This window comes from Tiliqua scincoides, chromosome 2, assembly GCF_035046505.1.
Source record: "Tiliqua scincoides isolate rTilSci1 chromosome 2, rTilSci1.hap2, whole genome shotgun sequence".
Classification (NCBI taxonomy): Eukaryota; Metazoa; Chordata; class Lepidosauria; order Squamata; family Scincidae; genus Tiliqua; species Tiliqua scincoides.
Genome location: NC_089822.1, coordinates 117,590,452 through 117,610,245, shown reverse-complemented (window position 1 = coordinate 117,610,245; position 19,794 = coordinate 117,590,452). Strand labels below are relative to the sequence as shown.

Here is a 19,794-nt window from a genome sequence, read left to right as displayed (position 1 = left end):
CCCAGGATCTCTGCACTCTTTCCTCTCTCGGTCTATGCGAGCAAACGGAAGCTCCGAATCCCGGAGCGCCTGGCTCCTTTCACGTGACTTCACCCGACCAATAGCCGCTTACCAGGTGAGTGCGGCCGCCTTGTCACGTGACCCGCAAAGTATAGCTGGGAGCCATGGAGGAATATGCCCGGGAGCCCTGGTAACCGGGAGGGGTGGGCGGCAGCGGTGCTTCCGCTGTGGGTGCTCGCTTGGCTTCGGCGAGGCCGGCTCGAGGCCCCTTTACTCGTCTCAGTCAGTTGTCGCTCTGGCCCTTCCCCTCTCGCCGTCCCCGAGGAGCCCAGGGCGGCCTGCACGGGGCTCTCCCCTGAGGCTGGTGAACGGGGGTCTTCCTCCTCCCAGCCCAGCCCCTCCCCCTCGAGCTTTCCCAAGCACCGCTGGGGGGCTGCTCCCTTCCGCCCTGCCATGGCGAGGGGAACCGTGGCCGAGCGGAAAGGGAGCGAGGTTTCCAGGCCGCCAGAACTCTCCGCCAGCGCTCATCCAGCTGCTGACTGACCCCCCCCCCCGCTTTCCTTTTTCTCCTGTGATAACATCAAGCCTGATTAGCAGTATTTCTCAAACTGTGGGTCGGGACCCACTAGGTGGGTCGCGAGCCCGTGTCAGGTGGGTCCCCATTCATTTAAATTTTAATCTATTAGAGCTGATGCTACCACGGTATGTGACTGCATCAGGGGAAATGCGGCAGGCCTGTACTTTTAACAAGCCGTTCTGTATATGTTTTTAACTCCATTTGTAAATGGGACTTCCTCCTGGGTGAGTGTGGGGAGGATCGCAACCTGATGTCTGTTCTGGTCATGACATCATTTCTGGTGGGTCCTGACAGATTTTCACTCCAAAAAGTGGGTCCTGGTGCTAAATGCGTAAGAACCACTGAATTAAGGACCTTTTAATGACCTTATAGTTGTCTTGAACAAGGGTATCAACTGTTATACTGTTCCTTTTGGATTTTTTTTTTCCTCAATGTGTGTCCCAATTGCTGCTGGCAATATTTTGTCTTGGGGAAAATGGCAGTATTTTCCTAGGTATTGCAGAGAAATGTTCTCACATATCCTTCTACCTGCCATACTAGTTTGCTGTGTGTATGCGGAATGTTCCATCCATCTGAAGTGGTACAGAAGATGCAGGCTTATAACTTCATCTGTTTCTGAGAACTTTGCTTAAATTGCATTGAGTTTATCAGTTCTTACTCAATTCTGGCAACAAAATCCACAAAAGTGACTAGTCTGCAAGTTTTTTCTTCCATAGCTTTAGAGTTCATGTATACAGTGCTTGTGTTAGTTTGTGTCTTAGATCAGTTGGAAAACTTTCCTTCCTAGTTGCTTAGAGGTGATCCTGACCTCAAGTAACAAGCGTCTATTTAAAAGTCTTAAGTAAGCACGCATATTTGCACATTTGCATCACACTTCTTTTGGGGACTGTGGCTGCAGTTATACATTTTCATCTTTGCTCTCAGACTAACCTACCTCACAAGGTTGTGGCAAAGTGGCCAAAGAGCACCCACTGAATTTTTTGGCTAGGTGGGAATTTTTACCCAGAATTCTCTGTTCCAAGTCCCGCACTCCATCCAGTACACCAGTTGAATTGCAGCCTGGAGCTCTGGTGTCTCAATGGCAATCTACTGAGTGCAAGATCCACTTATCATTTATGGGCATCTTTAGGTTGGAATTCACAATTTTCTATGTCCATGCAAGTTCCCATGCAGCGTCTTGCTGATTGATAACAATCCCTAGGTGCTGTCATGGTCTTGGTGAATTTTTTCATGTCATCACTCTTAGCTGCCTTCAGCTAGCATGACTTGTTCCACACTTGGAGTGGCAATCCTGGTTGCTGTGGGTATGCCAATATTTTCTACAGTTAGCGCAAGAGATAACCATCTAATGTTCACTCTTATTCGTTCATGCATGTTGGGGAGCAGTGTCAGTGCAAACACATTTATGGTGTCAAGTATGGACCTGCCTTCAGAGTCTAATGCATCTGCTCATCATGGTTTAGCTAAGTACTCAGTGTGTTTTTTGTTACTGGAACTGGGCAAGAATGGATTAGATGCTTATTCATTTGTTCCTTTGCTGGCATAACAGTGTTAGCAATCCTGGTCTGGTGGATAGATGTGGTTGCAATTGCAACTTCTGCTTCAGCAAGCAAAGGACTGCCTCCCCCCCCCCTTATTTTCATAAATGCCAAGCTTATACTTTCAGAACTTTTTGTGCTTTCCCCTTTTCCTGCTCACCCATCTTGAATTAGTGCCACCAGTACTGCTTATATTTGTTTTTAGAACAGTGCAGGACAGATTTCACTCAACCTCAAGCTGACAGAAATGGTTGGTTGCCCCCATTCCCATTTGAGAGATGGAGGAACTAAGGCTATGAGGAGGACTTGCCAAAGACTGTAAAGAAGAGCCTGTGATTTGGTTTGGAATTTGAACCCATGATCTAAGCTAGTATTGTTTATATACAATATTCTAGGTGGTTGTGGTATGCTATTGTTTAAACTGTTCGTTTTTTCTTTGAGGTAAGGAATAATATAAAACAAGAAACACTGTAAAATCTCCCCTCTCCCCTTTGAAACCAAATTATGAAGGAACATTTAGAGAATACAAAAAAAATACAGATTAGAGATATGCAAGAGTGGTCCTAACTCTTCAATACATGTAAGCAAATATTTATTGGGCCTAGGATAGGCTGTGTTGGAAGCCATGCTATAAGCAGAAGGGCAGTGAAGACTATATTGTTTAGGCAAACTTTTTAGACCTTTCAAACTGGTCTTTAATGTTGGAGTTTGTTTTGTTATTTTGTGTGTGTGTTTATTCAATATATATTTTACTTGCCTTTCTCTCACTAATGTGGGCACCTAAGGCAGCTTAAATCAAAATTATCAATGTAAACAGTGCACCAATAAAACAGTAAAAATCTAGAGGCAGCAAGAAAAAATAAAAAAAATATATAAAAGCATCAAAACTAGTAGCAGAGAAATATAAAAACAGCAATATATTATGATAAAACAATAACAGCTAGCCAAAAGTGGCAATAAAAACAAACATAAAACATTAAACACCAACGAATACAGTATGAAAATTCTCTGCCTCACAGTGTGTTATGCTGTCAGATTCTGTGTATTGTCCTTGTATTTGAACGTAAGCTGCCTTGGGTGAACTTCTATTCAGAAACACAGGTTATGAATTAAATTACATGGGACTATCCAGGAAAAGTGACCTCATGCTTAAGAAATCAGCATTGGAGAAGCATGATTATAACTCTGATTAAATTACTTCTGTTACCATAAAGACTTTTTGACCTCATAGAACCATCTCTGGGTTTTCTCTCAGTATTCCTGCAGAGCCTGTTCTTGGCTCATTTTTCAGAACCTTCTGTGGGAACAGTCTGCCTTGCGCTAACTTCTCTTTCCATCTGGCAGCCCCTGGCGGATTGTGGATGACTGCGGAGGCGCCTTCACAATGGGAATGATCGGTGGGGGTGTCTTCCAGGCTGTCAAAGGCTTCCGCAATGCCCCAGTGGTAAGTCCTGACCTTTCTTCTTTCCATTCCTGCAACCCATAAGGAGGGAGCTGTAGTTCATAGTGGCTCCTGTAAGCAGAACCATCTTAAGCCATTTCTGCCCAACATTGCATATACGCAACAGGGATCAAATGTGTACACCTGTGGGCTGAGCAGAAAAGGGTCAAAATAGTTTCCTTCTTGTGTCCCTCACTTCTCTTGGACTAAAGATTGTAAGCTTAGGACCATGGCATCTTTAATTTGGTATATTGAGTAACACCCTGTTTTGAAAGTACATTTAGAAATAATAATAAAGATTGTAGTGCACATATATGATGCCTTGACTATATTTTCCCTAGACCATGTTGGCTAGTAATCCTGGGCATGTTCTGTATTCATGTGGTTAGGTGCACTTGCTTGTGTCAGAGGGTGATCTTGAATGCAAAGCTGCTGGTTGTCAAGAGTGACCAGAAATATTATGGAAGATGGTGTTATTGACCAGGTTCTTCTATGCGCTAATACTCACTGACCTTATCTAGTGCAAGTATTCCTCAGGAGTGTTTCCTGTTTTAATGGGCAAGACAATTGTTGGCTGCTGTCAGACTGGATGTTACCAAAGAGAGCTAGTATAGATGTGAGCTGAAAAGTCCATACTCAAATCTCTGCACCTCTTACCAAATAGGCTTATTATTGATTCCAAAAATAGCATTAGTTTTGCCCTATCAGGTTTAGTTTCAGAGATATGGCATAACCTTGTTAGTGAATGGTTCAAGCAGCTTCCTTCTGAGGAAGCCATGGTGTAGTACATTTAGAAATAGTAAAACTTGTAGGTTTCCATGGTGTAGGTTTCCATGGTGTAGGTTTCCTCAGGAGGAAGCTGCTTGAACCATTTACTAAGGAGGCTAAGCCATATTTCCAAAACTAGGCATGATAGGGCAAAACCGATGCTATTTTTTGAATTGGCGCCCCAAATATACCCAGGAATAGGTCTAACTTAAATCAGCAGGATGTGTATTGGCCTGTATTTTATGTATGTAGTATTGGGCTGCAAGTGTGATACACAAGTACCTTATTAGTCCGTTTTTTAAAAATAGTAAATAAAAAAAATTCAGAGACAAACCTTGGGGTCAATTACAAATCATGCCTGCATACCCACAGTTTTGGGACCCATGGTTTTATCTCATCACGAGTCCCGCACTTGTGGATTTGTCCAACCCTTAACCCTCCAAATGCAGCGTTCTGAGGGTCAGGGAGGTCATATGGACCCTCAGGAGGCCTTCTGAGGCCTCCAGAAGACACTTCTGTTTTCAGTTGGAAACGGGTAGTGCCGATTTTCAGCCTTCCAGAGGCCACAGACATGGCCACAACAGAGCTCTGGTTGCATTTGAAGGTTTAGTGCACAGATACGATATCCATGGGGTTTAGCATCCATGGGGGTTCCAGAAATGGAACCCCCTGTGGATGACAAGGCACAATTGTACTTATCTCTTAACCTCGTTGTAAAATGGAATTATCAGTTGCCTTTAACCAGGTTTTGTGGACCTCTCCAAATACATTTTGCAGGGGTTGATGTCAGAATTTTTGGATCAGTTTCAGCATATGGCTCATAGCGTTTAGCAGCTAATAGTGATGGGACCTGTGCAACGGACCTCAATTTTGTGACTGACTTCAGTGGTAGATTCTAACAAAAAACCTCCCGTAATCATGGGAGATTATGTCAGCCTTAGGCAAACCACAGTCCCTCATTCCTTACATCTGTAATATGGGCACAATACTGACCTTGTAAGGTTACAAGGGTGTTGTAAAGGTATCTAAGACCACATTTGTGATGCTTGAGTGCTTGAAATAATAGTGTTTAGCATTTAAGTAGTAGTTGTTATATTGGCCATCTCCGGTTAAGCACATCATTGCCTGCCCTTTTGGCCTACTTTAGGTCTTTACCTACTTTAGGTTTAGGTAAAGTAGGTTTACCTACTTTAGGTTTTCAGGATTAGTTTTGCCCTGAAATTTTGTGTGTCAAGCCTTGAGGTGGTCTGCAGGCTTTTTGTTTGTGTCACACTGTAGTCTGATTTGTGCAGATAAAATTCTGGAGCTCTGATGTTTGGGCTTCTTTCAACCTGAGGCAAAAGGTTGGGTTTGACCACTTGGTCTTGTTTAGCTATCTGATTTCTACCACTGAAAGCACTGCCTGTTAATGAAATCATCATCCCTAGGTAGCTCTCAAATCTTTGGGAAGAGCCACTCTAGCCATTTCAACTGTACTAGAATGAAAAGGCTCAAGGTATGGGTTTCAAATCTTAGTGTAACCGCACCTGGAAAATAGTAGGTAGTCCTTGAAGGTTACGTTCTTCTATTCTCCTTTGCTCTCTGCAAGGCTGTATCACAGGGGTTGGGGTTCCTACTACTGTACTCTTGTTTTGGCCAGGATTAGCTCCCATCTGTGTTGCTGTCTTTGCAGCCTCACATATCCTAAAAGGACAATTCTTTGGAGTTTAGTTTTTTCTCTCTAATAGCAGTTTTGAGTTATTGAAGATTACTGCTTGAATACACACCCATTGACTGACTTGGTTTCTTTTTTATTTTTTCATTTGTTCCTAGGGTGTCCGGCATCGTTTCAAAGGCAGTATTAATGCTATCAGAGTCAGAGCACCACAGATTGGAGGTGAGGGAAGGGTTCCGTGGGGCAAAGTGGACAGTATAAATCAGCAACTGAAGCAGACAAGTAGTGGAACGAGGGGGGTAGGAATATGAATGGCCAGGGGAGATGGAAATTAAGTGGAAAGACAAAGCTTTGAGATTCACTTTCCCACTCAAATCCAAGTCAAACAGAATTAATTAATTTTGAAATATTCAACTCTATTTAAATTTTTCAGCTTTCTAATGGCTTAGCCCTAAATCTCCAAAGCCAAACCAGACAGTAGGTTTTGTTGTGCCTGAGGGAGAACTTTATAACTGGAGTGCCAGTCAGCATCTTTGGACACCCTTGCTTCTTGAACTTGACACACAGGCGGATGAGTACATCTGTGAATCATTGTGATTGTAGTTGTTGAATCTGTATGATTCTGCTTGTGCAGGACAGGTGCTTGAATGAGATTCAGGTTTACTTTTAAGTGTTTCTCTTCTCCTTATTTCTGAAAATGTGCTTTAAAAACTTATAGGCAGTATCTATGAAAACTTTCACAGTCAAGGTGCAGAGCTGCTGTCCACTGTAATGACTGTTCCATTCTTCAGGAGGTCCAGCACATTCCCTTCCCCATAACTGCCTAGTGCTCACACCTTTTCATATTATAGTTTTACCTGGTAGCCCCTGGTTCTTTACCAATGCATTTCAAACTCTACCCCTTCTCAGTCAAGTGCCAATTTGCATAGAGCAAAGTTACATGATGTAATGCTTAAAAGTTGAGCATTTGGGTTTGTTTGGCACAGAACTTGAATCTTTCAGTGCCAGTTGTGAATAGCTCTGTGTCCAGCTGGTGACTCCAAATGCTTTCTTTGTTCTGCCTTACAGGCAGCTTTGCAGTGTGGGGTGGACTATTTTCCACCATTGACTGTGGCCTAGTGAAGATGCGGGGGAAGGAGGACCCTTGGAACTCTATCACCAGTGGGGCACTCACTGGGGCTGTTTTGGCATCTCGCAGTAAGTGGTGGTTCTTGACCCTGTAAATGTGGTATCTCTGTTCTTGGGCCTTCTGCTTACCTGATTGTTTTTTCCTTTAGGTGGGCCTTTGGCCATGGTAGGCTCAGCTATGATGGGCGGCATCTTGCTTGCCCTGATAGAAGGTGTCGGGATTTTACTAACAAGATACACAGCTCAACAGTTCCAAAACCGTAAGTTTCAATTATGTATTGCTACAGTGGAAGGAGAGAGTACATCAGATTTGCCTAGCACGGGGCATTTGGAGTAGTAACTTCAGAGCTTAGGGTCTCTACTGGTCAGGTACCTTGTCTATTCCTCTTACCTACTTATTACAAAAATCGGTAAGGGTCTTGGCAGGCTCCTGTTTTAGGGTAGGAGGTTGACCCTTATTTGTTTTCACTTTTTCAATTCTGTCTTCAGTTCTGACCTTATTGAATTCTGTCCTCATAGAAATTAGTGACCAGGGTTCCACTGAGTTCTGGCATCAGTCACCCAGAGCACCAAAAGAAAAAACACCCATGCCTTGAGTTCCATGTGGATAGAGGTGGAACTGTGCAGATGGGGCGAGCTGGGTTCTCAGTGTATTCCACTGAGTTTTGTGGGAGAAAGCAAATGAGATGGACTCACCTAAGAAAAGGCAAGACCTGATCCTTGCCTTCGGGACTAGTGTTGCCAGGAATGGGATGTATCTGTATCTTCCCCACTTGTATCTCTGCTTTCCTTCACTCTCTCCCTTGTCATTTAATGGCAGCTATTGTCTCATTCAGAATGGGAAAAAAGAATTCCCTCCTGCTGAGAAACAGTGTTGCTATGGTGAACAAATCCTACCCATCTGACTTGCAGTGGGTGGCCTAGCCTGCATCGACAGGAACCCCACAGGATAGTGCTGCAGTATACCCAGACACATCATGTGGGATCTCGGGATCTTGCAATATACACATTCTCCCTTTGTGCCCACCTCCTTATTGAAAGACATTTTGCTAGTGGTCTGTGAATTTGCACTTCCTTCCCACCATGTCTGACACTTTCCTCCTCCTTTCACAGGTGTAAATTTCAACCTGGTTTGAATTTTTTTGCAATTAGAAAATTTTTGCTCATAGGTTAATGAGTCATCCTAATGTAATTCTGTGTTTTTCCCCCTCCTGATGCATCTTGGCATTCTCCATTTCTTTCCATCCCAAAGAAGAGCTGTCCCACACCATAAGTAACTGCATCCCATCAGGTTCCTGTCACTAACCTTCCTTTCTTCTTTATTTCTCAGCTAATCCCTTTGGAGAAGATCCCAGTCAACTGCCTCCCAAGGATGGCACACCACCTACAGGATACCCAGGCTATGGACATTATCAATGAAGCAGCATGGAACCCAGGATCCTTCTATTTTTGTAGGGGTGGGGCAGAAATTTCTCCCTGGGGCCTCTAAAGACCCACATCAAAACAGCACAAATAAGAGATCAAGGGTTCTGATTCCTAGAGTTTTCTTCAGGGGGTGGGTATTGTGAGGGAGGGATTAGGGAATCTGAGCAGTGCAATATCTACCTCTCTGAAGGGCCATATATGCGGAGGGAGCCAGAGTCTACCAAGGGTAAATAACAAAGATTCATAGGTTGACATTGCTTAGGTTCTGGGTCTGCGGCAACTGTTAGTTGACCATGACAAAGAACTTTGGAAGTCTTGTTTTCCTAGTTTCTCAGGTTATGGTGGTACTGCTGTTTTCTGTGTCTGTTTGGCTTGACAGTGTCTGTAGGCAGAGCAGTCTGTGCCTTGTTTTCCCAGAGAGCGACACCTGTGCAGCTTTTGTAGATGAGGGGTGTGTGACTGTACCAAGTAGAAGCTATGCCAGTGTAGCAGCAATCTCCATATTCTAAAAAAACTCCCTGAAATGGGAAAATGGGATAGCCGGCTAACCAAGGCATGTTAGGTGGTAGGGTGGGTTACATATCCCCTGCCTTCCTGCAGTTCCTACTGTACTGAAACAAACCTCTAGTTTTGGGTGAAGAATGATGTTGAGTTCTGCTGTAGTCCAGGTTGATGTGACCCTTCACATGGAACCCAAATGGCTTTTGAGCCTATGAAGATAAAACTGTGGTTGCAATTTTGTATTATTATAATGTGTGGTCCCAGTAAGGTTTCCACCTCCATACTTATACAAAGACTCATTATCATGGAGGCTAAAAAAATCCTCTTTTAAAAAAAATTGCATCTACTGTGATGCCCATTAGAATGGGGTGCAGACTCACTTTGTGTAAAAATAGACCCCCTAACACAGCAACCTCACTGAACCATAAATCTCTAACTTGGGTTATTTGTATTTAAAGAGCTTTTTTAAAAAAAGACTGTGCGTATATCTGTTTCGGGTGTAAATACACACTGGCTGTTTAGCTTCTGTCCTGGGGAGTTTAATTAAATGCCTGTCAGAAGATGCTAGGGATGGGGGAGGAAAGACAGGAACAGATGCATGCAATGCACAAGAAAGCGTGGAAAGAGTCTGAGTTGGCCTCAGCTTGAGCTGAGCTTGCTGCAGTGCTGTTCATGAAGTCAAATAGATTTGAGCCTGTGCCCTGCAAAGGTCTTTGATTCCATTCACTTATTTCCCATCAGCAACACTCCTTGAAATGGCATCCAAGCCCAAGCTTGATGCTAGCCTGTGTTCTCTCAGGTTGCTTGATGTTCCTCATTGCACTCATTTGTTCAGAGTAGCTTCCTTCTTCATGCTTCACCGGCTCTTTCTTCCCACTGGCTGTCAGGAGTTGCATCTCCCCTTAGCATTTCTTGCAGAGTCCTTGAGTTTCTTCTTGACACTTGGCAGATGAATCCTTCAGTGTTACAGGCCTCAATGCCTGGGGTGGATCTGAAAGGGAAAATGGAACAAGCTGTCAAATGGAGGTTGGGGTCACCAACTTGCTGGAAAGCTCATGGATCTGTAAGGTGAAGTTGGCAGCTGGAAAGGGGGAGTAGTGTCAGTGTGAAAATCTGCCCTATGTTGGCATTGCCTTCCCTGGGAGGGAGGAGAAATGGTTTGAGAGAGAGGGACTAGTACCTTAGTTGTTTTGACACGATTTCCTAGCAAGCACATCCAGCCAGAGTTGTCAGGCAGCGCCTTGCACTCTTCCTCAGCCAGGCAGGGCTCCATGTCACACCACCACTTCCCTGTTACAATGGAGGCTGTAGGGTAGAGATAAGCATCTGTCCCCACGCTTTGTTGTTCCCTCAAGTATTCACAACATTCTCTTGCCTGACCCACACAGGGCACCAAATGGTTATGGCAACTCACTAGGTTTCAGTAGTATAGAAATTCATATTTCACTTGGTCTCTCCACTCTATCCCAAGTCCTTTGGGATGGGGACACTGAAAGCCAGGAGCTGGTACGCATTTCTTCCCTATCATACTACAGAATAAACACATAAGAAGAGCCCCACTTCTTTGCCTGAAACAGGCTGTTTTTAAAATAAAATTTGACGTATCTGAAAGACTCAAGGCAGATTGCAGTCATTAAAAAACAAAAAACCTGACAAGCATGCAATTTAAACCAAGAACATGCAGTAACTGCTGTTAGTCTTAAGATCTTCGCTTACACCCCTGCAATCTCTTATTTCCTTTCACCTTTCCTATAAGGGCTTCTGGGCAGTTCGATTCTCTTAAGCTCATATACCTCATCTCTCATAAGGGGAATTGTGGTTATCAGTTCCTTAAATTATCCTTTCCCAAACCCTCTTGCATTACCATCCCTATCAATATCCTGATCTTTCCCCTTAAAAGAAAATTCCTTGTACATTCTTTCAGTGTTGTCACACTTCCATTCTCTCTCCTCCCCAAGAACCCAAGGGAGATCTCCCATGGTCCTTTTGAGTTTCCTTCCCTCTTGGGGTCCTGGGGAAAGGAGCCTTGGTTCAAGGAGCACACTTACTATCAACACAAGATGGTTTGCCTCGGGTTGTCCCAGCCACCTTGCCTGGGAGGCAGGAGCACTGGATGGTCTGGGATCTTTCCTCAATATGGTTGTGGTTACAGCAGCGGCGGATGGCAATCACCTTGCAGGTGCCTCCACCTTGGATTGGAAGGAAACAGAGATAAGATGGGGGAGGGGGAGTTGCCAGTTCCATACTCTGCATTCTCCTCAGCTATTTCTACAGCCTACACAAACAATGTTCCTTGTCCCAGCTCCATTGCAAGCTGATTATCTCCCTGAATTTTGGCTACCTGACATCTCCCCCCAGTACACTTGTGTGCTTTCAGCTGTTGTGTGGAATTGCAGCCTACATATAGCCTGGACTGTTCGGATCCAGGGAAAGGCTTGCCTTTACCATAGCAACTGTTTGACCCTCTGTAGGGAGGCCTCACTCACATTTTTAGGCTGTACAAAAAGTATGTAGAAGCTGTGTGTGTATGTACACATACACTGATATCTATGGAGGTCATTTGGTCCAGCTGGCTCCCTTTTCTAGCAGATGTGCCTGAATGGAAAAGCAGGCTAAAGACCTAAATCTCACTTTCCCAGTGAGGCCAAGAATTGGTGTGTTTTATTAATCGTGCTTTTTCAGGTGTCCCCCTTCCCCAGAGCAGAGCAAACTCACTGATCACTGGGATCTGATCCTTTGCAGTTTGGTACCAATACTGATCATGATGGTACTGTTGAGTGTGTATGGGAAACTCTTGAGCATTGATGCCTTGACACAGAATGGCAATGCAAACCATGAAGATTACTGGTGCAAAAGGACACATCGTTGTGATTCTGAGAAAAAAAGAAAATGGGGATAAAGCCTTGTTAACAACAGTTCACCTGGTAGCATTTGTTTATATTTAACCCTGGGGAAACTGACCAGGGTTACTGGGAGAAACTGGGAGAAATTCTTACCTAACCTTAATAGGTTAACATACCATGAACTGGGGGTTTTTGATGTTGAGGAGCCCTCACACATAAAATTTATTCTACCTGCATTCTGAAGTGTTGTAGTTCCTTAAAATTTTTCTAAATGCTTTAACTGTTTCCAGAAAACTTAGAACTTTGCTCTTGCAGCTGTTCAGACCCCAGTTAGTTACTCCTCTGCACATGATACCGGTCTTCAATAGAAAAAACTGTTCCAGAAGGTTTATTAAATTGAAAATAGTGTGTGGGGAGTACATAATCAGGGTGCCAATTGTTATGGGACAAAGTTTCTGTTGGCTTCATGTTCTTTTCCCCCTGTTATTTAAAACAAAGAAAAACAATTGCAGGCTAATTCATAGTAGTTAAAAGAACCTAAATGGCACCAGTTCTTTAAAACTGACATAAAACAGCAGACAGGGGTGACAAGTAGTTCTCCTGGGCCCTGATAAATTCTATTTGGGCACTGCATCTCGGATTGTGCTGTAGCCACTTTCCACAGCTAGAGGCTCCAGTGCACAAACTGGATGCTGATGGTTCCTAGTCCCTCAGCATGCTGGAGCCACAGAACAGGCAAGGCAAGGTCTATCAGAGTTTGAATGGATAGTCCCTATGCATGCCTAAAGTGGAATGCAGAATCCATTCTAGAGTTTTGTCAGAGGCAGAATGAATTTATTCTGCTCTCTCATAATTTTTCACATCAGAATCTAATTGCATCACTCTTGACACTTTTTCCAGCAAAAGCAAGCTACAGCTATTTGGATAGCTGGGCCACCTTTCCTCCAGTCTTAGCGTGTGATGCCAAGTGTGTGTGCTTAGTGGTGGTGAACCCAGATACTGGGGAAGTGTTATTCTCCATATCACTGCCCAAGCTTTTGCAATAGATTGGAAAGTGGGGCCCTTTGTCATGTCTTTTATCTATTGGAATGCTATCAAATACTAACCAATCTTACCAAGATGGTTTATCGTCGGACTTTCTTGGCTTTGACCTGTTAGCTACTTCCACAGCCATGTTAAAGCTAGACAACACTTCCTCTGTGTTTTCTGCTCAGAGAACATCAGGGTGTATTTTCACGAGCATTTTGCCACAATTTATTAGTGAAACCACTGTCACTGTCGTGACTGTGTATCGCAGGTGTTAATTAACATGAATTAACCATGAATTAAGTTTCATGCTAGAAGAGACTGCTAATGTTATGACAGGTGAGCCAAAGATAATCCAGCAGTCAAAGTCTATTGGCTACTTTCTGCTGCCCCATGTCTCTCTGGTTGCTGGGATTCTTGCCAAGAATGCCAAACTAGTTGGACTTTACTATGCTGTAATAGTGCATTTACATTCTTAAGAACAAATGGAACTCTTGGATTGCCTAACACAATTAGGTATGCCATAACAAATTTTGAGTTTCCACTTTTTAAACAAAAAACCCATTGAAGGTCCATTGGGGGAAAAGATCCTGGGGAACTGATATCAGTTCACCCTACCACAGGAATAATAGCGCAAACTTGTGCATGTTTGCTCATGAATGTCCCACTATTCAATAGAGCTAACTCTGAAGAGTGGATGCATACGTTTGCATCCTTATACACAGCATGGTGTTCTCTGTGTTCTGTTCCTCTCTGTAAGGGGTCTAGGGAATAACTGCTCCCTGTATGAAGTGCAAAATTAAGAAACTGGTGCAATAACAGCATGGGGATGAAATAGGATCAAATTTGTTCCCACTGAGGTAAAATTACATTCAGATACATTGAGGAAAAAATTTTAATCTCTTTGCCTCTTGCATCTCCCTCTCTTGCTCAGTTGTTCCCTTCCCTACCAAAACTTGGATTGTAAACTCTTAAAATCAAGACTTTTTCTCTCCACCTCACTCTTACTGATGCTCTGTATAGTACCGTGTGCACATTTTGTGCAATATAAAAAATAATGTAATTCATTCCTTATTCCGGCAGTTCAAGGTGTATTGTAATATTTGATGAAGTAGGTTTAGGCTGAGAGATTGTGACTTCCTAATGCCAACCAGTAAACTTTTTTCCTGTTCAAGAGAAGTACCAGGAATTTGATCCTGGCTCTCCCATTTCAATATCCTGTCCATTGATTTCCACTACATGGATACATCCCAAGTAAAAATGAATTAAGTGTGAAAGACATGTGAAATGCAACATAGGTAAACTGATAGCTCTTTAAAATGAAGAAGTTGTCAAACTTTCAAATGATTCTTGAAGTATAGATTATGGGAATGACTGTAACAACATTACCATAAACAAAATTGTATTTGAATTTTATTCTGACAAACGGCATTATTTAAAAATGACTATCTTGCTCCATAAAAAAACATATGAGATGTTTGCTTTCCGTTCTAAATTATCAAGACACCTCAGCTATAAAAAGGGCTTGCAAAACTTATTTAGCTGTCTCCTGGTCCCATTTCTTCTACCAATTGCACTATTTCTCAAACTTCATATTTCTCATATAGCCCAGATTAAAAAATGTGTGACAAGTCACATCTAGTCTTACCTGAGCCTCTGTCCTTGGTGCTGAAGTCGTATTACCTCTTTGTCCCAGCCATGGATGGATTCCTTGATTCCTGAAGCATCTTCCTCTTTGTTCTCTGTTCCCTTACTGGTGGGGGAGGGAAGCACTGAGTCCTGGAACCAAAGTAACTGTTTTAGCAGCTTTGATCTGCCCTGATCAGACCCCCCTTACAATTTAGTTACTAAACTGCACTCCCCTCCAGATCTGGGGATAGAACCAAACGTCCTGGCTCTCAGCCTTCCTTCTGTAGCCCAGCAGATGTCTCAGTATCTGTGCGAGCTTTTGAATCTGCCTATTCTTCAGCTTCTGAGATTGACTATTATGTATGTGTTTGCACAATCCAGACTGTCTCTTTTGTGCTTTTCTCCTACACTCCCTGTCCAAACAGCACTCCTCACACACCCACACAAGATTACCTCCTACAGATTTGGCATCCCAGTCCCACTTTCATTGGGCGATGAGCCCGGGATAGAACTTCACCAGGTTTTTTTCTTTTCTTCGCTGCTTCTCACTTTGGGATGAAGTGCTAAATGTTTGAGCTACTAAAGGATGATATTTTGCAGGGAAGCAACTACAGCTTCCCATATCGCCACTAATCTGACAGCCAAGGTTCTTAAAACTAAGAGCACCCTGTGCTGGCCAGAAGGATGACTTTGTGCCTATGGCTAACTCATTGCTTTGGTAAGCTGCTGCATGGAAGTTTTTCAAAACAGTTTTTGTTAAGGGCTATTTTTCTCTTCATAAAATGATGGATTTGAAATGCATTGGGAACATTACCAATCTGTACAGCTGCCTTTTTTCTTCTTTCGGTCCCTTTCCACAGCTGTTTTTGATCCCCTGTTGTTGCTCAGCTGTTTCACTGTCCCAAGATGGCACACATTTTGAAGGATAAAATTGTTTTCCTAAAACAGCGAGGACTGGAAGCTCATCCATTATTTAATATCAGATCCTTCTTGGTTGGTTAATTTCTGCCCAGCGCATATATGCAACAGAGATCAAATGTGTACACCTGTGGGCCAGGTAAAATTGGGTTAAAGAGTATGGTATCTGAAAGGGGGGGGGAGAGAGAGAGATGGGGAACGGGTGTTTATAGTATTTCCGTTATGGTACAGCTGAATACAAAATTAACATTTTGGTAGTTTATCCCTGCTGTACGTTCCTCCACTCTCCCATCTGAGGACTCTGGCCAGTGCTGCCATGTGGTGCAAACCAATGGTGACACCAGGAAAAAAATACAGGAACACAGCAAGTGCATTTCTGAGCGGCAAGCTTTGCCTCACGTGTTAGATTTCACAGGCCTACAAAATTGAGGGTCAGAAAAGTTTCTCCCAAAATTTATGGTGGTTTGATATGAATTTGGGGTGCCAGTTCCAAAAATGGCATCCGTTTTGTCCTATCACATCTCGTAGTTTTGGAGACACGGCATAGCCACTTTAGTGAATGGTTCAAGCAGCGTCCTCATGAGGAAGCCATGGTATAGGCTTCCTCATGAGGAAGCTGCTTGAACCATTCACTTAAGAGGCTATGCTGTGTCTCCAAAACTAGACGTGATAGGGCAAAACGGATGCCATTTTTGTAATCAGCACCCCAAATATACCCAGGAATTGGTGTAACGTTTAAGGAAGCAAAATGTGTGTTGGCCTGTGTTTCCAAAAGAAAACAGTCCATTTTTTACTTACACGCACACACACATAGAGAGCTATGCTGTAAATCATACATTTATATCCTTGCTATGCTTGCACATTAGTGTTGGCATTATATAAATAATCATAATCAGCTGAGCCTCTAGCGTCAACTAAAAATTAGGGTGTGAGGGAATGATAGAGGCCTCTTAGCTCAAATCCAGGTCTTCTCCTGACCTATCATTTTGAAGTGAGAACAGTGACAGAAAGCAAGTGGGGGTGGAACACGCAGTTTATTAATCAGGCCAGAGATGAAAAGGCAGTGGCAGTTCATTTGCTTAATGAGACCTTGCGAAGCTTGTCTCATGAGGATTAGGGACTGATTGCTGAAAGCCACAAATTCTTGTGGGTGTGGATGCCAGAAATAGACAGGTGTTATGGCTTCAAGAGGTCATGGAGAAATCAAGTTGTGTTGGTCAGAGTTTAATTTGAGCCAGATTATCTTTGCACCTGAATCTGATTTTAAACATGTGAAATCATAATGAAGGAAGTTGTTACTATGAGCATATACAGAGTGCATTTCACTGAGTTACCACTGTCAGTCCTAACACATCTAAGATTAGGAGGTAGAACTTCTACACCATAATGTGACATTCCCATCTCCTGGCACCAGAAATATGAGGACTGATTGCGGAAACAGGAAATATGTGCCTCGAGGGCACAGGCTGTTTTCTTATGACTTCATGTAAGAGAATCTGACCCCAAACTGAGCCCTGGCTAGCAGTTCCGTCTGTTGAGCTCTTTGAAACCACACCTACCTACTGTGCATGTGTGTAAAAAATCAGCCAGTACTTCTTTCAAGATATTCTTGGCAATATTGTCCCAGATCCCAGTGGATGTTAATTACTTTCAAGTATGTTCTGCGTTATCCTCCCAGTGGTTTCTTGGGATTCATACAACCCTTTTTGCCTTTGTGAAATATTGATAATAACCTGCTGCATCCAGTCATAGAAACATAGAGTTGGAAGGGTCCTAATAGGTCATCTAGTCCAACCCCCTGCATTAGGCAGGAAACCCTTTTAGAGCATCTCCAACAGGTGCTTGTTGAGCCTCTGCTTGAATATCTCCAGTGAGGGAGAGTCCACCACCTCTCTCGGCAATCTGTTCCACTGCCGAACCGCCCTGACCGTCAGGAATTTTCTCCTGATGCCTAATGGAAATCACCTCTCTTGCAGTTTGTACCCATTGGTTCTAGTTCTGCTTTCAGAGACAGCTGAGAATTATTCCATGACAGCCCTTTAGGTATTTGAAGAGAGCCATCATATCCCCTCTCAGCCTTCTCTTCTCCAGGCTGAACATGCCAAGTTCCCTCAACCTTTCCTCATAGGGCTTGTCCTCCAGCCCCCGTTCATCCTTGTCGCTCTCCTCTGAACCTGCTCCAGTTTGGCTGCATCTTTCTTAAATTGGGGTGCCCAGAACTGGACACAATACTCCAGGTGAGGTCTAACCAGTGCAGAGTAAAGCAGAACCACAACTTCTCGTGACTTGGAAGCTACAGTTTTGTTAATGCAGGTTAAAATTGCATTCGCCTTCTTTGCAGCCGCATCACACTGTTGGCTCATGTTCATCCTGTGATCCACCGCAACTCCAAGATCCCGCTCACATGTAGTGCTGCCATGCCATGTATCTTCCATTTTAGACCCGCGTCTTTGGTTGTTTTTGCCCACGTGCAGAACGTTGCATCTATCCCTGTTGAACTTCATCTTATTCATTTCAGCCCAGTATTCCATTTTGGCTAGGTCTTCCTGAAGGCTTCTGCTGGCTTCTATTGTGTTTGCTACTCCTTCCAGTTTGGTGTCATCTGCAAATTTGATGAGGCTCACTTGTATCACCTCATACAAGTCATTGACAAAGATATTAAAGAGAACCAGGCCCAAGACAGAGCCCAGGGGTACCTCACCTGAAAATGCCCTTCAGGTTGATGAGAAGCCATTGACAAACACCCTCTGTGTACGGTCGTCCAACCAGTTGCGGATCCATCTAATGATTGTATCATCAAACCCATATTATGCTGCCTTCCTATCTGTACATGCTGGATGAGAAGCGTTCAAAAGAACAGGAAAACCAGGAGGTCTTGGCATCACAAGGGGGAGGCAACAAGTCGCTACCTGGTGTGGAGGTAGACACAGATGTTTCTAGCATAACTTAGTTGAAGGGAGCTCTCCAGGGACCAAATCTATTATTGCTGCTATTGTTATTGTGATGTTGTGGTGATTCTGTTTTATTGATGAGAACTGCCTTGTGGATCCTGACGAGTGGGATATATAGGAGTGCAATGTACAAATAAATGCAATAAAAATTTCTTTGCTGCAAAAAAAATAAGATTATTTTTTCTTACTTGAAAGAGTGGAGGTTCAAAGGAATCCTACCCCCAACATCCACACCCTGGTTTATTTTGATATTTATATTTCTACCCTATCCTTTCCTGAGGGCTTGGGGCAGGTCACAACAATTCAAAGACAGAACTGCATTGTCCAAATTAAATACAAATTTGTTTTGTGTTAATATTAATACAAGTTAATTCAAAAATTATGTAGAAATTAAATTTACACTCCATGTCTGCTTAACCTGGGGCAATGAAGATATTCATCAGTATCAGCACAACAGGAAAGTCATACAGTATTCTGGAAGGTATTCAGGTGCTGACTTTAATGGACCTCTAGGGAAAAGGAGTTTGACAAGTGTCCTACAATAGCCCCCCAAACCAACTTTCTGGTTGCTACCTTGCTATCTATTGAATGTTTCCACCATTTGTTGGACAAATTTCTGGAGGAAAAATCCATTACGGATTAAAAGTCATGATGTGTCTGTGCAACCTCCTGATTTTAGAAATGGGCTATGTCAGATGCAAGGGAGGGCACCAGGATGCAGGTCTCTTGTTATCAGGTGTGCTCCCTGGGGCATTTGATGGGGCCCCTGTGAGATACAGGAAGCTGGACTAGATGGGCCTTTGGCCTGATCCAGAGGGGCTGTTCTTATGTTCTGGCAGGTTTTCTCTTTGACAGGGCAGACATTCAATGGGTGAAGCATTTCTTGGCATGACAATATAAGCGAGAGGAAAGCTTCACCAGACAAACTTCTATCTGTCAGGCTGTTAAAGACATGAGAACCCTGCCAGGATCTTTTTAAAAAAACAAGGTGGCAGCCCTAACAGCAGTTCCAAAGGGAACGGACTTCCAGAGAGCCAAGAGTCTTTAAAGATGGATTTCAGCACAAGCTTTTGTGAACTGCAGCCCATTTTGTCAGATGTGTTGTCCTCAGTTGTCAGGGGAATGGATGCACTAGTCCCCCCTAACTCTAAAGGCACATTAGGCTGGTCATGCCAGGGGTGGGCATGGTCAATGCCTTGGCATAACAATGGACAATGGTAGGACAATGGACATGACAATGGCATCTGGAAGTAGAGAAAAGAAAAAAGAGTGAGTAAAAATGAGACAGACAGACAGACAGACAGGGGTCTTATGCAGAGGGAATGCAAAGACTGCAGACTGGGACCACTGCATGGATCGCCTGGGTCCCATCACAGTCCCTTCCACTGTCCTCTG

General features: G+C 43.5%; 2 protein-coding genes across 2 annotated transcripts; one reads left to right on the top strand and one right to left on the bottom strand.

Moving 5' to 3' along the window:
* The first annotated feature begins 121 nt into the window (after positions 1–121).
* Positions 122–12,109, top strand: TIMM17B (translocase of inner mitochondrial membrane 17B). The gene is made up of 6 exons (XM_066615235.1): positions 122–190; positions 3,460–3,559; positions 6,137–6,200; positions 7,047–7,175; positions 7,256–7,366; positions 8,437–12,109. Exons 1-6 carry the CDS (start codon positions 165–167, stop codon positions 8,523–8,525), a joined length of 519 nt encoding a protein of 172 aa, XP_066471332.1. The 5' UTR covers positions 122–164; the 3' UTR covers positions 8,526–12,109.
* Positions 10,006–18,229, bottom strand: LOC136638675 (chemokine-like protein TAFA-1). Its single transcript, XM_066612709.1, has 6 exons — positions 18,150–18,229; positions 14,550–14,654; positions 11,748–11,905; positions 11,081–11,221; positions 10,213–10,337; positions 10,006–10,023 (listed from the first exon to the last, which is right to left on the bottom strand). Exons 1-6 carry the CDS (start codon positions 18,227–18,229, stop codon positions 10,006–10,008), a joined length of 627 nt encoding a protein of 208 aa, XP_066468806.1.
* Positions 18,230–19,794: the final 1,565 nt, after the last annotated feature.

Coding starts and splice junctions, on each gene's coding strand:
- TIMM17B (XM_066615235.1), top strand. CDS start 165: ATGGAGGAATATGCCCGGGAGCCCTG. Junction 3,560..6,136: donor GCTTCCGCAATGCCCCAGTG/GTAAGTCCTGAC, acceptor ATTTGTTCCTAG/GGTGTCCGGCATCGTTTCAA. Junction 6,201..7,046: donor CAGAGCACCACAGATTGGAG/GTGAGGGAAGGG, acceptor TCTGCCTTACAG/GCAGCTTTGCAGTGTGGGGT.
- LOC136638675 (XM_066612709.1), bottom strand. CDS start 18,229: ATGGATCCGCAACTGGTTGGACGACCGTACACAGAGGGTGTTTGTCAA. Junction 14,655..18,149: donor AACCTGAAGGGCATTTTCAG/GTGAGGTACCCC, acceptor CTCCCCCACCAG/TAAGGGAACAGAGAACAAAG. Junction 11,906..14,549: donor CACCAAGGACAGAGGCTCAG/GTAAGACTAGAT, acceptor TTTTTTTCTCAG/AATCACAACGATGTGTCCTT.